The sequence below is a fragment of the Cetorhinus maximus genome, unplaced genomic scaffold, assembly GCF_964194155.1.
Source record: "Cetorhinus maximus unplaced genomic scaffold, sCetMax3.hap1.1 HAP1_SCAFFOLD_2729, whole genome shotgun sequence".
Taxonomy (NCBI): domain Eukaryota; kingdom Metazoa; phylum Chordata; class Chondrichthyes; order Lamniformes; family Cetorhinidae; genus Cetorhinus; species Cetorhinus maximus.
This window is the reverse complement of record NW_027598661.1, coordinates 11,135-37,500: the sequence shown is the minus strand read 5'-3', so window position 1 is coordinate 37,500 and position 26,366 is coordinate 11,135. Positions and strand designations below refer to the sequence as shown.

The window sequence follows — 26,366 nt, the reverse complement described above, 5'->3', positions numbered from 1 at the left end:
GTGTTTGTGTTTGTCTGTGCATGCCTGTGCATGTTTGTGTGTGCCTGCGTGTGTTTGTGTGTGTGTGCCAGTGCATGCGTGTTTGTGTGTGCGTGCCTGTATGTGTTTGGTTTGTGTGTGCGTGCCTGTGTGTGCATGCCTGTGCGTGCATGTTTGTGTGTGTGTGCGTGTTTGTGTGTGCGTGCCCATGTGTGTTTGTGTGTGCACGCCTGTGCGCACGTGTTTGTGTTTGTATGTGCGTGCCTGTGCATGCATGACTGTGTGTGTGCGTACCTGTGTGTGATTGTGTTTGTGTGTGCGTACCTGTGCGTGTTTGTGTGTGCGCGCACCTGTGCGTGTTTGTGTGTGCGCGCACCTGTGCGTGTTTGTGTGTGCGCGCACCTGTGCGTGTTTGTGTGTGCGCGCACCTGTGCGTGTTTGTGTGTGCGCGCACCTGTGCGTGTTCGTGTGTGCGCGCACCTGTGCGTGTTCGTGTGCGCGCACCTGTGCGTGTTCGTGTGCGCGCACCTGTGCGTGTTCGTGTGCGCGCACCTGTGCGTGTTCGTGTGCGCGCACCTGTGCGTGTTCGTGTGCGCGCACCTGTGCGTGTTCGTGTGCGCGCACCTGTGCGTGTTCGTGTGCGCGCACCTGTGCGTGTTCGTGTGTGCGCGCACCTGTGCGTGTTCGTGTGCGCGCACCTGTGCGTGTTCGTGTGCGCGCACCTGTGCGTGTTCGTGTGCGCGCACCTGTGCGTGTTCGTGTGCGCGCACCTGTGCGTGTTCGTGTGCGCGCACCTGTGCGTGTTCGTGTGCGCGCACCTGTGCGTGTTCGTGTGCGCGCACCTGTGCGTGTTCGTGTGCGCGCACCTGTGCGTGTTCGTGTGCGCGCACCTGTGCGTGTTCGTGTGCGCGCACCTGTGCGTGTTCGTGTGCGCGCACCTGTGCGTGTTTGTCTTTGTGTGCGTGTACCTGTGCGTGTTTGTGTTTGGGTGTTTGTGTTTGTGTGTGCGTAGCTGTGCGTGTTTGTGTGTGTGCATACCTGTGCGTGTTTGTGTGTGTGCCTGTGCGTGTTTGTGTGTGTGTACATGTTTGTTTGTGCTTGCGTGTTTGTGTTTGTGTGTGTGTACATGTTTGTGTGTGTGTGCGTGTTTGTGTGTGCGTGCGTGTTTGTGTGTGCGTACATGTTTGTGTGTGCGTGCGTGTACATGTTTGTGTGTGCGTGCGTGTTTGTGTTTGTGTGTGTGTACATGGTTGTGTGTGCGTGCGTGTTTGTGTTTGTGTGTGTGTACATGGTTGTGTGTGCGTGCGTGTTTGTGTTTGTGTGTGTGTACATGGTTGTGTGTGCGTGCGTGTTTGTGTTTGTGTGTGTGTACATGGTTGTGTGTGCGTGCGTGTTTGTGTTTGTGTGTGTGTACATGGTTGTGTGTGCGTGCGTGTTTGTGTTTGTGTGTGCGTGTTTGTGTGTGCGTGTGTATTTGTGTTTGTTTGTGCGTGCGCGCGCGCGCCTGTTCACTTTTTTAAACCTGCTTTCCCGTGTCCAGGGCTCGGCCAGTTCGTATCCCAGTCGGCCGTCGGACTCGGACCTGTCCCTGGAGGGACACGATGAGGCAGTGCGCCCTCAGTCGGAGCAACACTCCCTCTACCAACTTGAACAAGCCAAGGTAGGGGCCTGGCGGGGCTCTCGAGCTAACGGGTCAAGGAAACCTGTGGTGAGGCTGCCCAATAACCTGGTCACCCCTGGGAGCTGGGGGGGGTCATCGAGCGTTCTCCCTGTCCCCCACCCTTAGCTCTGCCTGGAAGGGGGTAAACTGGGTTCGGTCCCGGGATCCCCTGCTCGGTGAGGGTATATCGGTCTCGGAGAGGGAGGTGGGTGTGGGGTGGGGGTGGGGGTGGGAGTGTTGAGGGGGTGGGGGTGGGGTTGGAGGAGGACAACGCAGATTCTCCAGAACGATGGAGAGAAACTCGTTCCTCTGGTTGAGGCAGGGGAGGGAGGGAGGGTGGAGTCCAGAACGAGGTGGAGTTTGGAGGGGGGTGGGGGCTGAACCTTAAAATTGGGGCCAGGCCGTTCAGGGGGTGACGTCGGGAAACGCTTACTCACACAGAGAGTGGGGGGGTGGGGGGTGGGAATGTGGAAATCTCCCCCACCCCTCAGCCCCACAAAAAAGCTGGGAGGGGTCAGGGGGCTCAACTGGAAATCTCAAAACGGAGGTTTTTTATCAAGAAAGCCGGGGGTGTTAGGGGTCAGGGATTAAAGGTGGCCGATAGGGTTAAAATACAGGTCAACCGAGGTCTGTTTGAACGGCAAAACAGGCTCGAGGATGGGCTGAATGGCCTCCTCCTGTTCCTGTGTAACAGGCTCGAGAGGGGCTGAATGGCCTCCTCCTGTTCCTGTGTAACAGGCTCGAGAGGGGCTGAATGGCCTCCTCCTGTTCCTGTGTAACAGGCTCGAGGGGCTGAATGACCTCCTCCTGTTCCTGTGTAACAGGCTCGAGAGGGGCTGAATGGCCTCCTCCTGTTCCTGTGTCACCGGGGATGATGGGACTTCAGTTCACGTGGAGGGACTGGAGAAGCTGGGATTGTTCTCCTTAGAGCAGAGAAGGTTAAGGGAGGGAGGGAGGGAGATTGAATCGAGGGGTTCAAAATCACGAAGGGGGGGGTGGGTTTGGGGTAGAGTAGGAGAGGGAGAGACTGTTTCCCAGTGGGCGGGAGGGTCGGTAACCAGAGGGGACACAGATTGAAGAGAATCGGGAACAGAACCAGAGGGTGGGGGTGGGGAGGGGGGGAGATGAGGAGAATTATTTTTTATAAACACAGCGAGTTGTTGTGATCTGGAAGGCGCTGCCTGAAAGGGCGGTGGAAGCAGATTCAATAGGAGGGGGGCAATCGGATAAACACTGGAAGGGGGAAAAAGAGAGCAGAAATGCAGGAACTCAGAGATCTCAGAGGGGTGTAGGGGCTGGAGGAGGTTACAGAGATAGGGAGGGGTGTAGGGGCTGGTGGAGGTTACAGAGATAGGGAGGGTTGTAGGGCCTGGAGGAGGTGACAGAGATAGGGAGGGTTGTAGGGACTGGAGGAGGTTACAGAGATAGGGAGGGTTGTAGGGACTGGAGGAGGTTACAGAGATAGGGAGGGGTGTAGGGGACTGGAGGAGGTTACAGAGATAGGGAGGGGTGTAGGGACTGGAGGAGGTTACAGAGATAGGGAGGGTTGTAGGGGCTGGAGGAGGTTACAGAGATAGGGAGGGTTGTAGCGACTGGAGGTGGTTACAGAGATAGGGAGGGTTGTAGGGGGCTGGAGGAGGTTACAGAGATAGGGAGGGGTGTAGGGACTGGAGGAGGTTACAGAGATAGGGAGGGTTGTAGGGGCTGGAGGAGGTTACAGAGATAGGGAGGGTTGTAGGGGGCTGGAGGAGGTTACAGAGATAGGGAGGGTTGTAGGGGCTGGAGGAGGTTACAGAGATAGGGAGGGTTGTAAGGGGCTGGAGGAGGTTACAGAGATAGGGAGGGTTGTAGGGGGCTGGAGGAGGTTACAGAGATAGGGAGGGGTGTAGGGGCTGGAGGAGGTTACAGAGATAGGGAGGGGTGTAGGGGCTGGTGGAGGATACAGAGATGGGGAGGGATGTAGGGGCTGGAGGAGGTTACAGAGATACGGAGGGGTGTAGGGGCTGGTGGAGGTTACAGAGATAGGGAGGGATGTAGGGGCTGGTGGAGGTTACAGAGATATGGAGGGTTGTAGGGGCTGGAGGAGGTTACAGAGATAGGGAGGGTTGTAGGGGCTGGAGGAGGTTACAGAGATAGGGAGGGCTGTAGGGACTGGAGGAGGTTACAGAGATAGGGAGGGTTGTAGGGGCTGGAGGAGGTACAGAGATAGGGAGGGTTATAGGGGCTGGAGGAGGTTACAGAGATAGGGAGGGTTGTAGGGGCTGGAGTTGGTTACAGAGATAGGGAGGGTTGTCGGGGCTGGAGGAGGTTACAGAGATAGGGAGGGTTGTAGGGGGCTGGAGGAGGTTACAGAGATAGGGAGGGGTGTAGGGGCTGGAGGAGGTTACAGAGATAGGGAGGGTTGTCGGGGCTGGAGGAGGTTACAGAGATAGGGAGGGGTGTAGGGGATGGAGAAGGTTACAGAGATAGGGAAGGTTGTCGGGGCTGGAGGAGGTTACAGAGATAGGGAGGGTTGTAGGGGCTGGAGGAGGTTACAGAGATTGGGAGGGTTGTAGGGGGCTGGAGGAGGTTACAGAGATAGGGAGGGGTGTAGGGGCTGGAGGAGGTTACAGAGATTGGGAGGGGTGTAGGGACTGGAGGAGGTTACAGAGATTGGGAGGGGTGTAGGGACTGGAGGAGGTTACAGAGATAGGGAGGGGTGTAGGGGCTGGAGGAGGTTACAGAGATATGGAGGGTTGTAGGGGCTGGAGGAGGTTACAGAGATAGGGAGGGTTGTAGGGACTGGAGGAGGTTACAGAGATAGGGAGGGTTGTAGGGACTGGAGGAGGTTACAGAGATAGGGAGGGTTGTAGGGGACTGGAGGAGGTTACAGAGATAGGGAGGGTTGTAGGGGGCTGGAGGAGGTTACAGAGATAGGGAGGGTTGTAGGGACTGGAGGAGGTTACAGAGATAGGGAGGGTTGTAGGGGCTGGAGGGGGTTACAGAGATAGGGAGGGTTGTAGGGACTGGAGGTGGTTACAGAGATAGGGAGGATTGTAGGGGCTGGAGGAGGTTACAGAGATAGGGAGGGTTGTAGGGGGCTGGAGGAGGTTACAGAGATAGGGAGGGTTGTAGGGGCTGGAGGAGGTTACAGAGATAGGGAGGGGTGTAGGGGCTGGAGGAGGTTACAGAGATTGGGAGGGGTGTAGGGACTGGAGGAGGTTACAGAGATTGGGAGGGTTATAGGGGCTGGAGGAGGTTACAGAGATAGGGAGGGGTGTAGGGGCTGGAGGAGGTTACAGAGATAGGGAGGGTTGTAGGGGCTGGAGGAGGTTACAGAGATAGGGAGGGTTGTAGGGACTGGAGGAGGTTACAGAGATAGGGAGGGTTGTAGGGGACTGGAGGAGGTTACAGAGATTGGGAGGGGTGTAGGGACTGGAGGAGGTTACAGAGATTGGGAGGGGTGTAGGGACTGGAGGAGGTTACAGAGATAGGGAGGGGTGTAGGGGCTGGAGGAGGTTACAGAGATAGGGAGGGTTGAAGGGGCTGGAGGAGGTTACAGAGATAGGGAGGGTTGTAGGGACTGGAGGAGGTTACAGAGATAGGGAGGGTTGTAGGGGACTGGAGGAGGTTACAGAGATAGGGAGGGTTGTAGGGGGCTGGAGGAGGTTACAGAGATAGGGAGGGTTGTAGGGACTGGAGGAGGTTACAGAGATAGGGAGGGTTGTAGGGGCTGGAGGGGGTTACAGAGATAGGGAGGGTTGTAGGGACTGGAGGTGGTTACAGAGATAGGGAGGATTGTCGGGGCTGGAGGAGGTTACAGAGATAGGGAGGGTTGTAGGCGGCTGGAGGAGGTTACAGAGATAGGGAGGGTTGTAGGGGCTGGAGGAGGTTACAGAGATAGGGAGGGGTGTAGGGGCTGGAGGAGGTTACAGAGATTGGGAGGGGTGTAGGGACTGGAGGAGGTTACAGAGATTGGGAGGGTTATAGGGGCTGGAGGAGGTTACAGAGATAGGGAGGGGTGTAGGGGCTGGACGAGGTTACAGAGATAGGGAGGGTTGTGGGGCTGGAGGAGGTTACAGAGATAGGGAGGGTTGTAAGGGCTGGAGGAGGTTACAGAGATAGGGAAGCTTGTAGGGGGCTGGAGAAGGTTACAGAGATAGGGAGGTTTGGAGGGGCTGGAGGAGGTGACAGAGATCGGGAGGGTTGTAGCGGGCTGGAGGAGTTTACAGAGATAGGGAGAGTTGTAGGGGCTGGAGGAGGTTACAGAGATAGGGAGGGTTGTAGTGGCTGGAGGAGGTTACAGAGATAGGGAGGGTTGTAGGGGCTGGAGGAGGTTACAGAGATAGGGAGGGTTGTGGGGGTTACAGAGATAGGGAGGGTTGTAGGGGGTTACAGAGATAGGGAGGGTTGTAGGGGGTTACAGAGATAGGGAGGGTTGGAGGGGGTTACAGAGATAGGGAGGGTTGGAGGGGGTTACAGAGATAGGGAGGGTTGTAGGGGGTTTCAGAGATAGGGAGGGTTGTAGGGGCTCGAGGAGGTTACAGAGATAGGGCGGTTTGTGGGGGTTACAGAGTTAGGGAGGGTTGTAGGGGGTTACAGAGATAGGGAGGGTTGTAGGGGGTTACAGAGATAGGGAGGGTTCGAGGGGGTTACAGAGATAGGGAGGGTTGGAGGGGGTTACAGGGTTAGGGAAGGGCTTGGCCATTGAGGGATTTAAATACGAATTTTCAATTTGAGGCATTGCGGACTGGAAGCCAGTGTAGGCCAGTGAGCCTGGGGGTAATGGGGAACGGCTAAATCCATACCTATTCTTCCAATCCTTGTGCATACCCCCCCGATTCCCGTCGCTCCCCCATCGGCGGCCGTGTCTTCAGCTGCCTGGGGGATGCCGAGCTCTGGAATCCCCTCCCTAAACCTCTCCGCCTCCCTCTCTCCCTTTAATAGGCTTGTTGAAACCTCTCTAACTGAGCGATTGGCTGATATATTGCCTGATATCTCCGAATGTGGCCTGAGGACAGGTTTTGTTCAAGGGTGATCCTCTGAAGCAACTTGGGATGTTATTCCCATTCATGAGGCTGTGTAAAGGCAGTAACTGTAGTTCCATGAATGTACCCTGCTGTATGACTGCTGGTGTCCGAGCTACGTTCAAAGGCATCTTGCCTCTGCACTTTCTCTTCTGCTCACTCTCTGCACCGTACTAATCGGTCTTGATTCCCCCCCCAGAAGAAACCAGTAGCGTTTGCCGTGCGGACAAATGTCACATACTGTGGGCCGCTAGACGAGGACTCGCCAGTTCAGGAAGCAGCCATCTCCTTCGATGCTAAAGACTTTCTACATATAAAAGAGGTGGGAACTCATTACAATCCCCATGGACCCAAACCCCTTCCCGTTCACTCTCGCCGTACACAATCCCAATGGACCCAAACCCCTTCCCGTTCACTCCCACCGTACACAATCCCAATGGACCCAAACCCCTTCCCGTTCACTCCCACCGTACACAATCCCAATGGACCCAAACCCCTTCCCGTTCACTCCCACCGTACACAATCCCAATGGACCCAAACCCCTTCCCGTTCACTCCCACCGTACACAATCCCAATGGACCCAAACCCCTTCCAGTTCATTCCCACTGTACGCAATCCCAATGGACCCAAACCCCTTCCCATTCACTCCCAACGTACACAATCCCAATGGACCCAAACCCCCCGTTCACTCCCACCGTACACAATCCCAATGGACCCAAACCCCTTCCCGTTCACTCCCAGCGTACACAATCCCAACGGACCCAAACCCCTTCCCGTTCACTCCCACTGTACACAATCCCAATGGACCCAAACTCCTTCCCGTTCACTCCCACCGTACACAATCCCAGCGGACCCAAACCCCTTCCCGTTCACTCCCACCGTACACAATCCCAATGGACCCAAACCACTTCCCGTTCACTCCCACCGTACACAATCCCAATGGACGCAAACCCCTTCCCGTTCACTCCCACCGTACACAATCCCAATGGACCCAAACCCCTTCCCGTTCACTCCCAGCGTACACAATCCCAACGGACCCAAACCCCTTCCCGTTCACTCCCACTGTACACAATCCCAATGGACCCAAACTCCTTCCCGTTCACTCCCACCGTACACAATCCCAGCGGACCCAAACCCCTTCCCGTTCACTCCCACCGTACACAATCCCAATGGACCCAAACCACTTCCCGTTCACTCCCACCGTACACAATCCCAATGGACGCAAACCCCTTCCCGTTCACTCCCACCGTACACAATCCCAATGGACCCAAACCCCTTCCCGTTCACTCCCACCGTACACAATCCCAATGGACCCAAACCCCTTCCCGTTCACTCCCACCGTACACAATCCCAATGGACCCAAACCCCTTCCCGTTCACTCCCACCGTACACAATCCCAGTGGACCCAAACCCCTTCCAGTTCATTCCCACTGTACACAATCCCAATGGACCCAAACCCCTTCCCATTCACTCCCAACGTACACAATCCCAATGGACCCAAACCCCTTCCCGTTCACTCCCACCGTACACAATCCCAATGGACCCAAACCCCTTCCTGTTCACTCCCACCGTACACAATCCCAATGGACCCAAACCCCTTCCCATTCACTCCCACTGTCCACAATCCCAATGGACCCAAACCCCTTCCCGTTCACTCCCACCGTACACAATCCCAATGGACCCAAACCCCTTCCCGTTCACTCCCACCGTACACAATCCCAATGGACCCAAACCCCTTCCCGTTCACTCCCACCGTACACAATCCCAATGGACCCAAACCCCTTCCCGCTCACTCCCGCTGTACACAATCCCAATGGACCCAAAACCCTTCCCGTTCACTCCCACCGTACACAATCCCAATGGACCCAAACCCCTTCCCGTTCACTCCCACTATCCACAATCCCAATGGACCCAAACCCCTTCCCGTTCACTCCCACCGTACACAATCCCAATGGACCCAAACCCCTTCCCGTTCACTCCCACCGTACACAATCCCAATGGACCCAAACCCCTTCCCGTTCACTCCCGCCGTACACAATCCCAATGGACCCAAACCCCTTCCCGTTCACTCCCACTGTACACAATCCCAATGGACCCAAACCCCTTCCCATTCACTCCCACTATCCACAATCCCAATGGACCCAAACCCCTTCCCGTTCACTCCCGCCCTGCATCTGAATGGTTCCAGTCACATCCCATCTCTTGAGTTTTCATTGGCCGCTCTGGCTTTCCAGCTCTCACTGAACTCCTCCCTTCTCCCCACGTGCTTAGGCTTGAGGTGGACTAACCCAAGCAAGTTCACAGGCTGGGGCCATCCTAGACAGTCTTTGTCCCCCGCCTCCCGCCCCCAACCCCAGCCAAGCCTCGTATCACTTCTGTCGTCTTCCTTCTTGCAGAAATACAACAACGACTGGTGGATCGGGCGGCTGGTGAAGGAGGGATATGAGACTGGCTTTATCCCAAGTCCACTACGGCTGGAGGTGATCAGATCCAGACAGAGCAGCCACGGGTAACGAATTCCCTTTATACGAGATGGCGTACAGCGGCTAATACAGAGCACCGTGCCTGAGGGCCAATAGGAACGTTTGACAGAGTTACCATGGTTTCACGAAAGGGAAATTGGGTTCGACAAACCTGAGGAGGGTGAATAAGGGTGAACCGGTGGATGTAGTATATTTAGATTTCCAGAGGGCTTTCAACAAGGCGCCACACGAGAGCTCGTTACACCAGTTTGGTGGTCACAGGCTTGGCGGCGTGGTGGTAATGTCGCTGGGCCAGTAACCCAGAGGCACACGCGCTAACGCTCTTGGGGACACGGGATCAGATCCCACCCCGGCTGCTGGTGGAACTTAGAATTCGATTAGTAAAACCCGGAATCGAGAGCGAGTCTCAGTCTCGGTGACCGTGACAACGATCATCGATTGTCATAAAAACCCATCTGGTTCGCTAGATGTTGGGAGCGTTCGCATGTAGATTGCAAATACCGGCCTGGACCAGCCCTGGAAGGTGGGTATAATTCAAGGAAGGGGAGGGAAGGGGCAGCATGTGAACTAATAAGAGAGAGTGCATGAGTTAGCGACAGGCACTGATGTTGTTTTCAATCTCTTCAGGAAAGGAGGTGTGAATTCATCGACGAACCTTGGGGAGATGGTGTCAGCCAGCTGGAGATTAACGCCGCCGTCCACAGGTGAATAGTTCCCGGTCCCTGCATAGTCCCGGCACAGCGGGGCGAGGGGCTGAATGGCCTCCTCCTGTTCCTGTGTAACAGGCTCGAGGAGGAGGAGGGGCTGAATGGCCTCCTCCTGTTCCTGTGTAACAGGCTCGAGGAGGAGGGAGGGGCTGAATGGCCTCCTCCTGTTCCTGTGTAACAGGCTCGAGGAGGAGGAGGGGCTGAATGGCCGATATTCTCATTTTAACTAATTTAACTCTTTCTTTTCTAATTAATAGCAAAACAGAAGCAAAAGGTGGTAAGTTTCGATCAGTATCTTCTCTCAACATCTTTTCTCATCAGAGGGAGAGATGGCAAAACTGAGTTTAGTACAGCCAGATACAGAGTAAATCTCTGTCCATGGTCCCCATCAAACACTCCCAGGACAGGTACAGCACGGGGTTAGATACAGAGTAAAGCTCCCTCTACACCGTCCCCATCAAACACTCCCAGGGCAGGTACAGCACGGGGTTAGATACAGAGTAAAGCTCCCTCTACACTGTCCCCATCAAACACTCCCAGGACAGGTACAGCACGGGGTTAGATACAGAGTAAAGCTCCCTCTACACCGTCCCCATCAAACACTCCCAGGACAGGTACAGCACGGGGTTAGATACAGAGTAAAGCTCCCTCTACACCGTCCCCATCAAACACTCCCAGGACAGGTACAGCACGGGGTTAGATACAGAGTAAAGCTCCCTCTACACAGTCCCCATCAAACACTCCCAGGACAGGTACAGCACGGGGTTAGATACAGAGTAAAGCTCCCTCTACACCGTCCCCATCAAACACTCCCAGGACAGGTACAGCACGGGGTTAGATACAGAGTAAAGCTCCCTCTACACCGTCCCCATCGAACACTCCCAGGACAGGTACAGCACGGGGTTAGATACAGAGTAAAGCTCCCTCTACACCGTCCCCATCGAACACTCCCAGGACAGGTACAGCACGGGGTTAGATACAGAGTAAAGCTCCCTCTACACTGTCCCCATCAAACACTCCCAGGACAGATACAGCACGGGGTTAGATACAGAGTAAAGCTCCCTCTACACTGTCCCCATCAAACACTCCCAGGACAGGTACAGCACGGGGTTAGATACAGAGTAAAGCTCCCTCTACACCGTCCCCATCAAACACTCCCAGGACAGGTACAGCACGGGGTTAGATACAGAGTAAAGCTCCCTCTACACCGTCCCCATCAAACACTCCCAGGACAGGTACAGCACGGGGTTAGATACAGAGTAAAGCTCCCTCTACACTGTCCCCATCAAACACTCCCAGGACAGGTACAGCACGGGGTTAGATACAGAGTAAAGCTCCCTCTACACTGTCCCCATCAAACACTCCCAGGACAGGTACAGCACGGGGTTAGATACAGAGTAAAGCTCCCTCTACACCGTCCCCATCAAACACTCCCAGGACAGGTACAGCACGGGGTTAGATACAGAGTAAAGCTCCCTCTACACCGTCCCCATCAAACACTCCCAGGACAGGTAAAGCACGGGGGTTATATGATGTGTAGAAGCCTGTGGAATGTCTGGAGGACCTGGAGAAGGTGGATGAGAATCACAGTTTCGCCGTTATTGAAGATGGAGTAGGGTTGACTCGGTTTGGTGACAACTGAGAATAATGTTGTGGGGGGTTCCTGGTAAGAGCAGACAGGGATTAGTGGGGCGCGGGGCCAATAAGGAAGATGTCCGGACTTAAATGCTACCCCCCTCGTTTAAAATAAAGTGGGGGGGAGTGATAAATCTGGCACCCTTGGACAGTCAATCTAAGGCCAGTGATAGGGAATCTCTTCTAGGTGGGAATCCAGGACAAACTTAATTACCTTTGTGGAAAAATAGAGACTAAAATGACAGTCGTTTGTTTGAGGGAAACACTAAGCGCTCATTTGATCGTGCCCTTTGAAGAAGTAACAGGGATGGTCGATGAGGGCATTGTGCTCAATGTCGTTTACAATGAACCCGTACAAAACACTGGTTCAGCCTCAGCTGGAGTATTGTGTTCAGTCCTGGGCCCCGCACTTTAGGAAGGATGTGAGCACATTGGAGAGAGAGAGAGTGTGGAAAAGATTCACGAGGTTGGTTCCAGGGATGAGGAACTTCAGTGACGCGGAGCTATTGGAGAAACTGGGACTGTTCTCCTCGGAGAAGAGAAGGTGGAGAGGAGATTTGATCAAGGTGTTCAAAATCACGAGGGGTCTGGGACAGAGTGGACAGGGAGAGACTGTTCCCATTGGGGGAAGGATTGAGAACCAGAGGGACACAGATTTAAGGCGATTGGTAAAAGAAGCAATGGAGACTCGAGGAGAAACTTTCTCACACAGCGAGTGGTGAGGATCTAGAATGCACTGCCTGAGAGTGTGGTGGAGACAGGGTCAATCGAGGCGTTAGGGTCTGGAATGCGCTGCCTGAGAGTGTGGTGGAGACAGGGTCAATCGAGGCGTTAGGGTCTGGAATGCGCTGCCTGAGAGTGTGGTGGAGACAGGGTCAATCGAGGCGTTAGGGTCTGGAATGCGCTGCCTGAGAGTGTGGTGGAGACAGGGTCAATCGAGGCGTTAGGGTCTGGAATGTGCTGCCTGAGAGTGTGGTGGAGACAGGGTCAATCGAGGCGTTAGGGTCTGGAATGTGCTGTCTGAGAGTGTGGTGGAGACAGGGTCAATCGAGTGGTTAGGATCTGGAATGTGCTGCCTGAGAGTGTGGGGGAGAAAGGGTCAATCGAGTGGTTAGGATCTGGAATGCGCTGCCTGAGAGTGTGGTGGAGACAGGGTCAATCGAGGCGTTAGGGTCTGGAATGCGCTGCCTGAGAGTGTGGTGGAGACAGGGTCAATCGAGGGGTTAGGGTCTGGAATGCGCTGCCTGAGAGTGTGGGGGAGACAGGGTCAATCGAGGAGTTAGGGTCTGGAATGCGCTGCCTGAGAGTGTGGGGGAGACAGGGTCAATCGAGGAGTTAGGGTCTGGAATGCGCTGCCTGAGAGTGTGGTGGAGACAGGGTTGGTCAAGGTGTACGAAAGGGAATCATTGTCTGAAGAGGAAAGCTTTGCAGGACTATGGGTAAAAGGTGAGGATGGGGGTGGGGCCGGGGAGAGGGTGGAATTGGGTGAGTTCCTCTTCCAGACAGCCAGCACAGGCCCGATGGGCTGAACGGCCTCCTGTGTGTGTGCGGGAGAGTGCGAGGGAAACGTAGAGACCCTCTCTTTGTTTCAGACAGAGCTCATTCCGCCCTACGATGTGGTTCCTTCCATGCGGCCGGTGGTCATAGTTGGACCCTCTCTGAAAGGATACGAGGTGAGTTGCATCCTGCTGAGCGGATTGGCGGCCCAGAGCTGGTGGGTTTGGGGTTGGGGTTTGGGTTGGGGTTTGGGTTGGGGTTGGGGTTGGGGTTGGGGTTGGGGTTGGGGTGGGTTGGGTTGGGTTGGGTTGGGGTTGGGGTTGGGTTGGGGTTGTGGGCAGGGTGAGGTAGGATGGGGAAGGGAGCTAACAGCCTCGCTAACAGCCAGCCTAGTCCGCGGGCAGAACCCTGGCCTCCGAGTTCGAAGGGTGAGGGTTCGAGACCCGGCGCTGATGCTCCCGCGTCTCTCCCCCATGGTGCCCCAGTCTTCGGGAGGTGACGTTATACTGAGGGAGCTCGGAGAGTGGTGGAGGTGGGAGGAGGGGGTGGGGAAGCTCTCCCCAGTGTCCTGTGGCCGATGCTCATCCCTCGAGCGGCGCCACGGAAACCAGATGATCTGGCTCATTGCCGCGCCCGCTGTTTGTGAGATCTTGCTGTGCGCAGATGGGCTGCCAGGTTTCCCACATTGCAACCGTGGTCACACTTTTAGGAGGTTCTCTGTTGGCTGCGAGGCGCTTCGGGGCATCCCGGGGTGTGAGAGGCGCTGGAGAAATGTAAGAATTTCCTTTCTTCTTTTTAGGTTCGTTTGTGTGCGTCAGTGTGTGTGTGTGTCTGCCTGTATATATGTGTGGGTGTGTGTGTCTGCCTGTATATATGTGTGGGGTGTGTGTGTCTGCCTGTATATATGTATGGGGTGTGTGTGTCTGCCTGTATATATGTGTGGGGAGGGGGGGGGGGCGGTGTGTGTCTGCCTGTATATATGTGTGGGGTGTGTGTGTCTGCCTGTATATGTGTGGGGTGTGTGTGTCTGCCTGTATATATGTGTGGGGTGTGTGTGTCTGCCTGTATATATGTGTGGGGTGTGTGTGTCTGCCTGTATATATGTGTGGGGTGTGTGTGTCTGCCTGTATATATGTGTGGGGTGTGTGTGTCTGCCTGTATATATGTGTGGGGTGTGTGTATCTGCCTGTATATATGTGTGGCGTGTGTGTATCTGCCTGTATATATGTGTGGGGTGTGTGTGTCTGCCTGTATATGTGTGGGGTGTGTGTCTGCCTGTATATGTGTGGGGTGTGTGTATCTGCCTGTATATGTGTGTGTGGGGGGGGGGGGGGTGTTTCTGCCTGTATATGTGTGGGGTGTGTGTGTGTCTGCCTGTATATCTGTGGGGTGTGTGTCTGCCTGTATATATGTGTGGGGTGTGTGTCTGCATGTATATATGTGTGGGGTGTGCGTGTCTGCCTGTATATATGTGTGGGGTGTGTGTGTCTGCCTGTATATATGCGCGGGGTGTGCGTGTCTGCCTGTATATATGCGTGGGGTGTGTGTGTCTGCCTGTATATGTGTGGGGTGTGTGTGTCTGCCTGTATATGTGTAGGGTGTGTGTGTCTGCCTGTATATATGTGTGGGTGTGTGTGTCTGCCTGTATATATGTGTGGGTGGGTGTGTCTGCCTGTATATATGTGTGGGTGGGTGTGCCTATCTGTATATATGTGTGTGTGTGTGTCTGCCTGTATATATGTGTGGGTGTGTGTGTCTATCTGTATATATGTTTGGGTGTGTGTGTCTGCCTGTATATATGTGTGGGTGGGTGTGTCTATCTGTATATATGTGTGTGCGTGTGTCTGCCTGTATATATGTGTGGGTGGGTGTGTCTATCTGTATATATGTTTGGGTGTGTGTGTCTGCCTGTATATATGTGTGGGTGGGTGTGTCTATCTGTATATATGTGTGTGTGTGTGTCTGCCTGTATATATGTGTGGGGTGTGTGTGTCTGCCTGTATATGTGTGGGGTGTGTGTGTGTCTGCCTGTATATATGTGTGGGGTGTGTGTGTCTGCCTGTATATATGTGTGGAGTGTGTGTGTCTGCCTGTATATATGTGTGGTGTGTGTGTGTCTGCCTGTATATGTGTGGGGTGTGTGTGTCTGCCTGTATATGTGTGGGGTGTGTGTGTCTGCCTGTATATGTGTGGGGCGTGTGTGTGTCTGCCTGTATATGTGTGGGGGGTGTGTGTCTGCCTGTATATGTGTGGGGTGTGTGTGTCTGCCTGTATATGTGTGGGCGTGTGTGTCTCCCTGTATATGTGTGGGCGGGTGTGTCTGCCTGTATATGTGTGGGCGGGTGTGTCTGCCTGTGTGGGCGGGTGTGTCTGCCTGTGTGGGCGGGTGTGTGTCTGCCTGTATATATGCGTGGTTGTGGGTGTCTGCCTGTATATATGCGTGGGTGTGTGTGTCTGCCTGTATATATGCGTGGGTGTGGGTGTCTGCCTGTATATATGCGTGGGTGTGTGTGTATGCCTGTATATATGCGTGGGTGTGTGTGTGAGGGTGGGAGTGTGAGCATGAGATTGAGGGAGTGCGCGCACGCGAGATTGAGGGAGTGGGAGTGCACGCGCACGAGATTGAGGGAGTGGGAGTGCAGGCGCGCGAGATTGAGGGAGTGGGAGTGCAGGCGCGTGAGATTGAGGGAGTGGGAGTGCAGGCGCGCGAGATTGAGGGAGTGCGAGGGCGCGCGCGAGATTGAGGGAGTGCGAGGGCGCGCGCGAGATTGAGGGAGTGCGCGCGAGAGAGAGAGATTGGGGGAGTGCGCGCGCGAGAGAGAGATTGGGGGAGTGCGCGCGAGAGAGAGAGATTGAGGGAGTGCGCGCGTGAGAGAGAGTTTGAGGGAGTGCGCGCGCGAGAGAGAGTTTGAGGGGTTGCGCACAAGAGATTGAGGGGTCGTGCGCGCGAGCGAGCTTAAGGGAGTGTGCGCACGCTCAAGATTGAGGGAGTGCGCGCGCGAGAGAGAGATTGAGGGAGTGCGCGCGCGTGAGAGAGATTGAGGGAGTGCGCGCGCGCGAGAGAGTTTGAGGGAGTGCGCGCGCGAGAGAGAGTTTGAGGGGTTGCGCACAAGAGATTGAGGGGTCGTGCGCGCGAGCGAGCTTAAGGGAGTGTGCGCACGCTCAAGATTGAGGGAGTGCGCGCGAGAGAGAGAGATTGAGGGAGTGCGCGCGCGTGAGAGAGATTGAGGGAGTGCGCGCGCGAGAGAGAGATTGAGGGAGTGCGCGCGCGAGAGAGAGATTGAGGGAGTGTGCGCGCGAGAGAGAGATTGAGGGAGTGCGCGCGCGAGAGAGAGATTGAGGGAGTGCGCGCGCGAGAGAGATTGAGGGAGTGCGCGCGCACGAGATTGAGGGAGTGCGCGCGTGCACGAGATTGAGGGACTGCGCGCACGTGAGAGAGATTGAGGGAGTGCGTGCATGAGAGAGATTGAGGGAGTATGCACGCGCGAGATTGAGGGAGTGTGCGCGCGCGAGACTGAGGACGAGATTGTGTGCACACACGCGTACGGTTGTGTGTGTCACTGTGTGTAAATCCCTGTGGATGATTGTGGGGAACCGGAGAGATCAGGAGGCGATGTCATAGGAACAAATGCCTGTGACCCTGGTGTACGGTCACAATTGTCTCCTGCATTGCCCGCACACGTAATTGGAACAGAGAAACGGGACTGGGCCTCATGGTTTTCACGTTGGGTGCACCACTCCCTCGCCTGGTGGTACAGAACTGGAGTGTCGCTGTAAAAAGAGAGGTGTCGAAGCTTTTCCTCTTGCATTCATCAGGACACTTTGCGAGAATAAGCGATATAAGGCGAAAACAACAATGCAAGGAGAGCGCTGATTGGTTGGGAAGTGGCGTTGCCATGGAGAATGCACCGATGGTGACTGACAGTTAACTGCCAAGCATTGTTTGATTCTTTAAAGCAGGCAGCTTGACACCCTGATTGGTCAAGGCATTGCCCTGAGGAATGGGTCAGCGAATGGCTGTCACTTATTTTGTTTAGCTGAAACAGGCGTAATGTGTGTACACGTTCTTCCTGTCTGCAAAGTACAGGACCCCGTGCACTAATATATGTAGCTTCCAGGACACGCAAATGCACCACATTTTGAGCCCGACTGACAGTCTTAAATTGGCTGTCAGTGTAATTCCTAGCACACTGAGGATTATTTAGACCTGTTCCTGAGTTTGTGCGATATACAGTGTGAAATGATCTGATCAGGGTGCCCATTATCCTACAGGCTGCCTTTGATGTGCCCCTATTTCAGCGTCAAGCCTGCATGGTGAGCAAATGGCTCGGGCCCTATTTACGAGGTTGCCGATAGGATCAATACGATAGCGTATGGAACTGTAAAAATCCCAACGCGTATAGTGACCAGTGAAGGTAGGATTGTGGTAGACCGAACCCCCAGGTGGATTTCTCAACTAGTACGTCAAGGAAGAGGAGTTCATTTGACTGCTTCATTTCATATATTAGTACACGGGGCTCTGTACTTTGCAGACAGAAAGAGCATGTACACACATTGCGCCTGTTTCAGCTAAACAAAAATAAGTGACAGCCATTCGCTGACACATTCCTCAGGGCAATGCCTGAACCAATCAGGGTCAAGCTTTAAATTCCGAACAATGCTTGGCAGTTAACTGTCAGTCGCCATCGGTGCATTCTCCATGGCAACGCCGCTTGCCAACCCATCAGCGCTCTCTTCACGTACAATGTAAATTGTTGTTTCCACCTTTATAATCGGTGTTCTTGTGAAGTGTCCTGATGAGTGCAAGATGGAAAGGTTCGACGTCTCTCTTTTTTATTCAGCAACGCTCAATCCCTGGTTAGGGTTTCAGCTTCTCGGCTCTACCTTCCATCTCCGTCCCTCTCTCCCTCCCCCTCTCTCTCTCTCTCTCTCTCTCTCTCTCCTCTTCCTCTGACTCTCTCCTTCTGCAGGTGACAGACATGATGCAGAAAGCTCTCTTCGATTTTTTGAAGCACAGATTTGATGGAAGGTGAGTAACCTGGAGACAGAGACAGAGCATTGAGGAGGGCAAGAGGCTGCCCCCAACACCGTGCAGACCTTCCCAGCTCTCTCAAAACCCGCTCCCCCTCTCTCTTCACAGCCCCAAACCCAGCCCCAACTAATCACACAGCTCTGATATCTCGCAGCGCTGAGGGAGCGCCGCACTGTCGGAGGCTCAGCGCTGAGGGAGCACCGCACTGTCGGAGGGTCAGCGCTGAGGGAGCGCCGCACTGTCGGAGGGTCAGCGCTGAGGGAGCGCCGCACTGTCGGAGGGTCAGCGCTGAGGGAGCGCCGCGCTGTCGGAGGGTCAGCGCTGAGGGAGCGCCACACTGTGGGAGGGTCAGCGCCAAGGGAGCGCCGCACTGTCGGAGGGTCAGCGCTGAGGGAGCGCCGCACTGTCGGAGGGTCAGCGCCGAGGGAGCTCCGCACTGTCGGAGGGTCAGCGCTGAGGGAGCGCTGCGCTGTCGGAGGGTCAGCGCTGAGGGAGCGCCGCGCTGTCGGAGGGTCAGCGCTGAGGGAGCGCCGCACTGTTGGAGGGTCAGCACTGAGGGAGAGCCGCACTGTCAGAGGGTCAGCGCCGCACTGTCGGAGGGTCAGCACTGAGGGAGCTCCGCACTGTCGGAGGGTCAGTGCTGAGGGAGCGCCGCACTGTCGGAGGGTCAGCGCTGAGGGAGTGCCGCACTGTCGGAGGGTCAGTGATGAGGGAGCGCCGCACAGTTGGAGGGTCAGCGCTGAGGGAGCGCCGCACTGTGGGAGGGTCAGCGCTGAGGGAGCGCCGCACTGTCGGAGGGTCAGCGCCGATGGAGCGCCGCACTGTCGGAGGGTCAGCGCTGACGGAGCGCCGCACTGTCGGAGGGTCAGTGCTGACGGAGCGCCGCGCTGTTGGAGGTGCCGTCTTTTAGACAGGAACTGAACCCATGGATCCAGCTGTTCACTCAGGTGGACATCCAAAAATCCACGGTCACCATTTTGAAGAAGAAGAGTGGAGGAGGCGGGTATCCCCTCTTTAACCAATCGGCCGAGAAACCGGGCATCGCCGCGCTGCTGTCTGCGGGATCTTGCTGTGCGCGCGTTGTCCGGTGCCTTCCCTCCGAGGCACAGCAGCGGCCATGAGGCTCTCTGAGGGAGGGAGGAATGGGAAGGGTCTGGTACACTCCCCACCCCCCACCGCCAAACCGGCCCCCCTCCCTCAGTGACCTTGCGTTTCTCTCCCCGTCAGGATCTCCATCACCCGGGTGACCGCTGACCTCTCCCTGGCCAAACGCTCGGTGCTGAACAACACCAGCAAGCGCACCATCATCGAGAGGTCCAACACCAGGTCGAGCATCGGTGAGTGCGGGGGCGAGGGGGTGTGGGGGTGGGGGGGCGCGATCCATCCGGGTACAATCTCCACCCCGCGCACACCCACTCCTCCTCACCGGCCTGGGTGACAATGGAGAGGGACGTGGGGGAGATGTTTCCATGAGTAGGAGAGACTAGGACCCGAGGGGCACAGCCTCAGAGTAAAGGGAAGACCTTTTAGAACAGAGATGAGGAGAAACTTCTTTAGCCAGAGAGTGGTGAATCTATGGAATTCATTGCCACAGACGGCTGTGGAGGCCAGGTCATTGAGTGTATTTAAGACCGAGATAGATAGGTTCTTGATGGGTAAGGGGGATCAAAGGTTACGGGGAGAAGGCGGGAGAATGGGGTTGAGAAACTTATCAGCCATGATTGAATGGCGGAGCAGACTCGACGGGCCGAATGGCCTAATTTCTGCTCCTATGTCTTATGGTCTTAAGAGACACATCCCCAAATTTGCCAGTGATAGGAAGATAGGCAGCAGCGTCAGCAGAGGAGATGGAAGCCCTGAATTAGAAAGAGAGATTAAGGGAATGTACAAACCAAAACTAAACAGAAATGTGTATCCACATAAATACTCTCCTACAAGAGAGAATCCAACCATCGACGCCTTGACATTCAATGGCATCACCATCACTGAATCCCCCACTATCAACATCCTGGGGGTTACCATTGACCAGAAACTGAACTGGGACCAGCCATATAAACCCTGTGGCTACAAGAGCAGGTCAGAGGCTGGGAATCCTGCGGAGAGTCACTCACCTCCTGACTCCCCCCCTAAAGCCTGTCCACCATCTACAAGGCACAAGTCAGGAGTGTGATGGAACGCTCCCCACTTGCCTGGATGAGTGCGGCTCCCACAACACTCGAGAAGCTCGACACCGTCCGGGACAAAGCAGCCCCCGCTCGATGGGGCACCCCATCCACAAACATTCACTCCCTCCACCACCACCACCGACGCACAGGGGCAGCAGTGTGTGTACCATCTACAAGATGCACTGCAGCAACTCACCAAGGGCTCCTTCGACAGCGCCGCCCAAACCCACGACCTCTACCGTCTAGAAAGACGAGGGCAGCAGACACACGGGGAACACCACCACCTGCAAGTTCCCCCTCCCGAGCCACTCACCATCCCGACTTGGGAATATATCGGCCGTTCCTTCACTGTCACCGGGTCAAAATCCTGGAACTCCCTCCCTAACAGCGCCGTGGGTGTACCTACACCACACACGGGACAAAATCCTGGAACTCCCTCCCTAACAGCGCCGTGGGTGTACCTACACCACACGGACAAAATCCTGGAACTCCCTAACAGCGCTGTGGGTGTACCTACACCACACGGACAAAATCCTGGAACTCCCTCCCTAACAGCGCCGTGGGTGTACCTACACCACACGGGACAAAATCCTGGAACTCCCTCCCTAACAGCGCCGTGGGTGTACCTACACCACACGGGACAAAATCCTGGAACTCCCTCCCTAACAGCGCTGTGGGTGTACCTACACCACACGGGACAAAATCCCGGAACTCCCTCCCTAACAGCGCTGTGGGTGTACCTACACCACACACGGGGACTGCAGTGGTTCAAGAAGGCAGCTCACCCCCCACCTTCTCGAGGGGCAATTAGGGATGGGCCATAAATACTGGGCCCAGCCCAGAGACACCCACATCCCATGAATGAATTAAAAAAACATCTACACCACCCCCATCAAACACTCCCAGGACAGGTACAGCACGGGGTTAGATACAGAGTTAAGCTCCCTCTATAATGTCCCCATCAAACACTCCCAGGACAGGTACAGCACGGGGTTAGATACAGAGTAAAGCTCCCTCTACACTGTCCCCCATCAAACACTCCCAGGGCAGGTAGAGCGAATAACTTTGGGTTGTCCTGAGGTGGTGATAGGAGCTGGGGAAACGCGAGCTGTTCTATTCCTTCTTGAAATCAGTGCTTGGTGTTTATCGTAGACTCAGGGAGGTTTGTGTTTGGCTGTAGATTCTGTTCAGGTTCTGATATTTACTCTTTGAGCCTCAGCGCCTGGTGCACGAGGAAATCTTTGAGAAATATTTGTCTGATTTGCTGTTGTGTTTCTGTGTTTCGACCCCCCGATTCCCTGGTGACAGCGGAGGTTCAGAGTGAGATCGAGAGGATATTTGAACTCGCCAAGAGCCTGCAGCTGGTCATCCTGGACGCAGATACCATAAACCATCCATCTCAGCTCACTAAAACCTCGCTGGCTCCCATCATCGTGTATGTCAAGGTCTCATCAGCAAAGGTCAGTCACGTTAATTCGTGGGTGTGTGTGTGGGAGGGTACGTGTGTGTGTGTACGTGTGTGTGTGGCGGGGCACGTGTGTGTGTGTGTGGCGGGGTACGTGTGTGTGGTGGGGTACGTGTGTGTGTGTGTGTGTGGCGGGGCACGTGTGTGTGTGTGTGTGTGGTGGGGTACGTGTGTGTGTGTGTGGTGGGGTACGTGTGTGTGTGTGTGGCGGGGTACGCGCGTGTGTGTGTGTGGCGGGGTACGCGCGTGTGTGTGTGTGGCGGGGTACGCGCATGTGTGTGTGTGGCGGGGTACGCGCGTGTGTGTGTGTGGCGGGGTACGCGCGTGTGTGTGTGTGGGGCGGAGTACGCGTGTGTGTGTGGGGCGGAGTACGCGCGTGTGTGTGTGGGGGGCGGGGTACGCGTGTGTGTGTGGGGCGGGGTACGCGCGCGCGCGCGTGTGGCGGGGTACGCGCGCGCGCGCGTGTGGCGGGGTACGCGCGCGCGCGCGTGTGGCGGGGTACGCGCGCGAGCGCGTGTGGCGGGGTACGCGCGCGCGCGCGTGTGCGCGGCGGGGTGCGCGCGCGTGTGTGTGTGTGTGGCGGGGTACGCACGCGCGTGTGTGTGAGGGGTACGCGCGCATGTGTGTGGCGGGGTACGCGCGTGATTGTGTGGGGGTGTGCGTGTGTATGTCTGTGTGCAGGAGTGTGTGTTTGCACTTATGTACGTGTGTCAGAATGTGTCGGAGTGAGGGTCTGTGGGTTTGAGGGTGGGTGTGGGTGAGAGTGAGGGTCTGTGTGGGTTTGAGGGTGGGTGGGTGAGTGAGTGTGAGGGTCTGTGTGGGTGTGAGGGTCTGTGTGAGGGTCTGTGTGGGTTTGAGGGTGGGTGAGTGAGTGTGAGGGTCTGTGTGGGTTAGAGGGTGGGTGTGAGTGAGTGTGAGGGTCTGTGTTGGTGTGAGGGTCTGTGAGGGTCTGTGTGGGTTTGAGGGTGGGTGTGAGTGAGTGTGAGGGTCTGTGAGTGTGTGAGGGTCTGTGCGAGTGGGTGTGAGGGTCTGTGTGGGTTTGAAGGTCTGTGTGAGGGTCTGTGTGGGTTTGAGGGTGGGTGAGTGAGTGTGAGGGTCTGTGTTGGTGTGAGGGACTGTGTGAGGGTCTGTGTGGGTTTGAGGGTGGGTGTGAGTGAGTGTGAGGGTCTGTGATGTGTCTCTGAGATACTCGCTCACCACACTCCCCCTTCCCACCCACAGGTATTACAGAGGCTGGTCAAATCTCGAGGGAAATCACAGAACAAGCACCTCAATGTCCAGCTGATGGCTGCTGATAAGCTGGCACAGTGTCCACCCGTAAGTCTGACCGTGACTCCTACCCTGGTTAGTGCCCTGGGAATCTGCGCCCCTGTCCGAGATTGGCAAACCAGGCAGGCGTCCAGCAAACCTGGGCACGGGCTGATTGGCGCAGGGGTCAGTGTTGCAGCAGGACCTTGAGTGAGTCAGAGGGTCAAGTGTTCAAACAGTCACACCACAGACCGAGCATCGTAATTCATAACGGCCGTGTGAGAACTGAGGGAGCGCCGCACTGTCGGAGGGTCAGTGCTGAGGGAGGGCCGCACTGTCGGAGGGTCAGCGCTGAGGGAGTGCCGCACTGTCGGAGGGTCAGCGCTGAGGGAGTGCCGCACTGTCGGAGGGTCAGTGCTGAGGGAGCGCCGCACTGTCGGAGGGTCAGTGCTGAGGGAGCGCCGCACTGTCGGAGGGTCAGTGCTGAGGGAGCGCCGCACTGTCGGAGGGTCAGTGCTGAGGGAGCGCCGCACTGTCGGAGGGTCAGTGCTGAGGGAGCGCCGCACTGTTGGAGGGTCAGCGCTGAGGGAGCGCCGCACTGTCGGAGGGTCAGCGCTGAGGGAGCGCCGCACTGTCGGAGGGTCAGCGCTGAGGGAGCACCGCACTGTCGGAGGGTCAGCGCTGAGGGGGCGCCGCACTGTCGGAGGGTCAGCGCTGAGGGGGCGCCGCACTGTCGGAGGGTCAGCGCTGAGAGGGCGCCGCATTGTCGGAGGGTCAGCGCTGAGGGAGCGCCGCACTGTCGGAGGGTCAGCGCTGAGGGAGCGCCCCCTCAGCGCCCCCTCAGCGCTGACCCTCCGACAGTGCGGCGCTCCCTCAGCACTCGGTACCCTGTGGTATTTTTCGGGGCTGGGATGGTTTCGGACTCTGACTGACCGGTTCCCTTTGGCCCGGGCAGGACATGTTTGACGTGATTCTGGACGAGAACCAGTTGGAGGATGCGTGTGAGCACCTGGCTGAGTACCTGGAGGTATACTGGCGCGCCACTCATACACCCGCTAACGCCGCGGAGAACCCGGTACTCGACCACAGCTTTACCAGGTGGCACTCTGCTATCCTCAACCAGCAGGTAAATATCCCTCCGGACTGGACCGGATCGGTCTGGACACTGCCGGACAGACACCCTCTCGGCCCAGACACTGCTGGGGTAACAGTCGGGTGGGAGAGGGAGCAGCGCGGAGAGATGACGGGGATAGAGGGAGCAGAGAGAGGGAGAGAGAGAGAGAGGAACAGGGGGAGAATTCACCTCCCCAGAAACACGAGCCCAGGCTGAGGCAGTGCTGCACCTGCCAAAGGTGCTGCACCCCGATGGGGCTTTCAACTCTCTCTCCCCTTCTCGGGGAGCGGGTGGCTGTGTGAATGTCCCCACGGTTTAGGATCGGACACACCCAGCGCACGGAGCAGGACATTCTGCCCATCGCTGTCTGTCCAATTCGTCCCCGCTCTTTTCCCCCCAACCCCCTCCCCTCTCTTCCCCACCTCCTCCCCTCCTCCCCCCCAACATATCCCATCGCCCCCTTGACGTTCAATGGCATTATCATCGCTGAATCCCCCCCCACTATCAACATCCTGGGGGTTACCATTGACCAGAAACTGAACTGGGACCAGCCATATAAATACTGTGGCTACCAGAGCAGGTCAGAGGCTGGGAATCCTGCGGAGAGTCACTCACCTCCTGACTCCCCCCCAAAGCCTGTCCACCATCGACAAGGCACAAGTCAGGAGTGTGATGGGACACTCCCCACTTGCCTGGGTGAGTGCGGCTCCCACAACACTCGAGAAGCTCGACAGCGTCCGGGACAAAGCAGCCCCCCCCGCTCGATTGGCACCCCATCCACCAACATTCACTCCCTCCACCACCACCACCGACGCACAGGGGCAGCAGTGTGTGTACCATCTACAAGATGCACTGCAGCAACTCGCCAAGGGCTCCTTCGACAGCGCCGCCCAAACCCACCACCTCTACCGTCTAGAAGGACGAGGGCAGCAGACACATGGGGAACACCACCACCTGCAAGTTCCCCCTCCCGAGCCACTCACCATCCCGACTTGGGAATATATCAGCCGTTCCTTCACTGTCACCGGGTCAAAATCCTGGAACTCCCTCCCTAACAGCGCCGTGGGTGTACCTACACCACACGGACAAAATCCTGGAACTCCCTCCCTAACAGCGCCGTGGGTGTACCTACACCACACGGACAAAATCCTGGAATCCCTCCCTAACAGCGCTGTGGGTGTACCTACACCACACGGACAAAATCCTGGAACTCCCTCCCTAACAGCGCTGTGGGTGTACCTACACCACACGGGACAAAATCCTGGAACTCCCTCCCTAACAGCGCCGTGGGTGTACCTACACCACACGGGGACTGCAGCGGCTCAAGAAGGCGGCTCACCCCCCACCTTCTCAAGGGGCAATTAGGGATGGGCATTAAACGCTGGGACGCCCACATCCTGTGAATGAATAAATGAAAAAGAGGGACCTGGGTGTATATGTGGATAAATCATTGAAGGTGGTGGGGCAGGTGGAGAGAGTGGTTGATAAAGAATTCGGCATCCTGGGCTTTGTTAATAGGGGGACAGGGTACAAGAGCAAGGAGGTTATGTTAAACCTGTATAAAACACTGGTTCAGCCTCAGCTGGAGTATTGTGTCCAGTCCTGGGCCCCGCACTTTAGGAAGGATGTGAACACATTGGAGGGAGAGAGAGAGGATCTGGAGTGCGCTGCCTGAGAGTGTGGTGGAGACAGGGTCAATCGAGGCGTTAGGATCTGGAATGCGCTGCCTGAGAGTGTGGTGGAGACAGGGTCAATCGAGGCGTTAGGATCTGGAATGCGCTGCCTGAGAGTGTGGGGGAGACGGGGTCAATCGAGGCGTTAGGGTCTGGAATGCGCTGCCTGAGAGTGTGGTGGAGACAGGGTCAATCGAGGCGTTAGGGTCTGGAATGCGCTGCCTGAGAGTGTGGGGGAGACAGGGTCAATCGAGGCGTTAGGATCTGGAATGCGCTGCCTGAGAGTGTGGGGGAGACAGGGTCAATCGAGGCGTTAGGGTCTGTTTGGACGCTGACTCTCCGTCTCTAACCCTGGTGCGTTTCTGGGTCCTGCCACAGGACCGGGCGGTCACCCCCCACGGCCGGGGAGGAGGGGGTCAGTCCTCCCTCGAGCAGGAGAGCCCCCTGCCCTCGGACCAGGCCGGAGGGAGTCCCGGCGAGGAGGAGTGGAGGCTGTCGTCCGGCCGGCTCCGGCGGCAACCGGAGGAGGAGCTGGGCCTGGTCCACCACCGCGATCTGACCAGGCCCCACCAGAACCACGGCAGCGGCTCCCACAGCACCAACGGCCAGGACGCACAGGACCGACTGCTGGGTCACCGCTGGGGGCACGGCTACAACCAGAGGAACAGGCACCACGGCCGGGCAAGGCCACCGGAGAGATAG

General features: G+C 56.5%; 1 protein-coding gene across 1 annotated transcript in view; it reads left to right on the top strand.

Moving 5' to 3' along the window:
- The window catches only part of LOC144677597 (voltage-dependent L-type calcium channel subunit beta-4-like), a gene marked incomplete at its 5' end in the record, with an annotated part of 26,613 nt that extends 247 nt beyond the window's left edge, over nucleotides 1-26,366 (top strand). Inside the window, 13 exons of the mRNA XM_078537638.1 lie at nucleotides 1,520-1,639; nucleotides 6,845-6,967; nucleotides 9,042-9,154; nucleotides 9,756-9,832; nucleotides 10,093-10,112; nucleotides 13,063-13,143; nucleotides 17,938-17,996; nucleotides 19,227-19,336; nucleotides 21,473-21,624; nucleotides 22,851-22,946; nucleotides 23,833-23,959; nucleotides 24,921-24,997; nucleotides 26,043-26,366. Of these exons, the coding sequence (XP_078393764.1) occupies nucleotides 1,520-1,639; nucleotides 6,845-6,967; nucleotides 9,042-9,154; nucleotides 9,756-9,832; nucleotides 10,093-10,112; nucleotides 13,063-13,143; nucleotides 17,938-17,996; nucleotides 19,227-19,336; nucleotides 21,473-21,624; nucleotides 22,851-22,946; nucleotides 23,833-23,959; nucleotides 24,921-24,997; nucleotides 26,043-26,366 (1,479 nt within the window). The remainder of the gene's footprint in view (nucleotides 1-1,519; nucleotides 1,640-6,844; nucleotides 6,968-9,041; nucleotides 9,155-9,755; nucleotides 9,833-10,092; nucleotides 10,113-13,062; nucleotides 13,144-17,937; nucleotides 17,997-19,226; nucleotides 19,337-21,472; nucleotides 21,625-22,850; nucleotides 22,947-23,832; nucleotides 23,960-24,920; nucleotides 24,998-26,042) is intronic.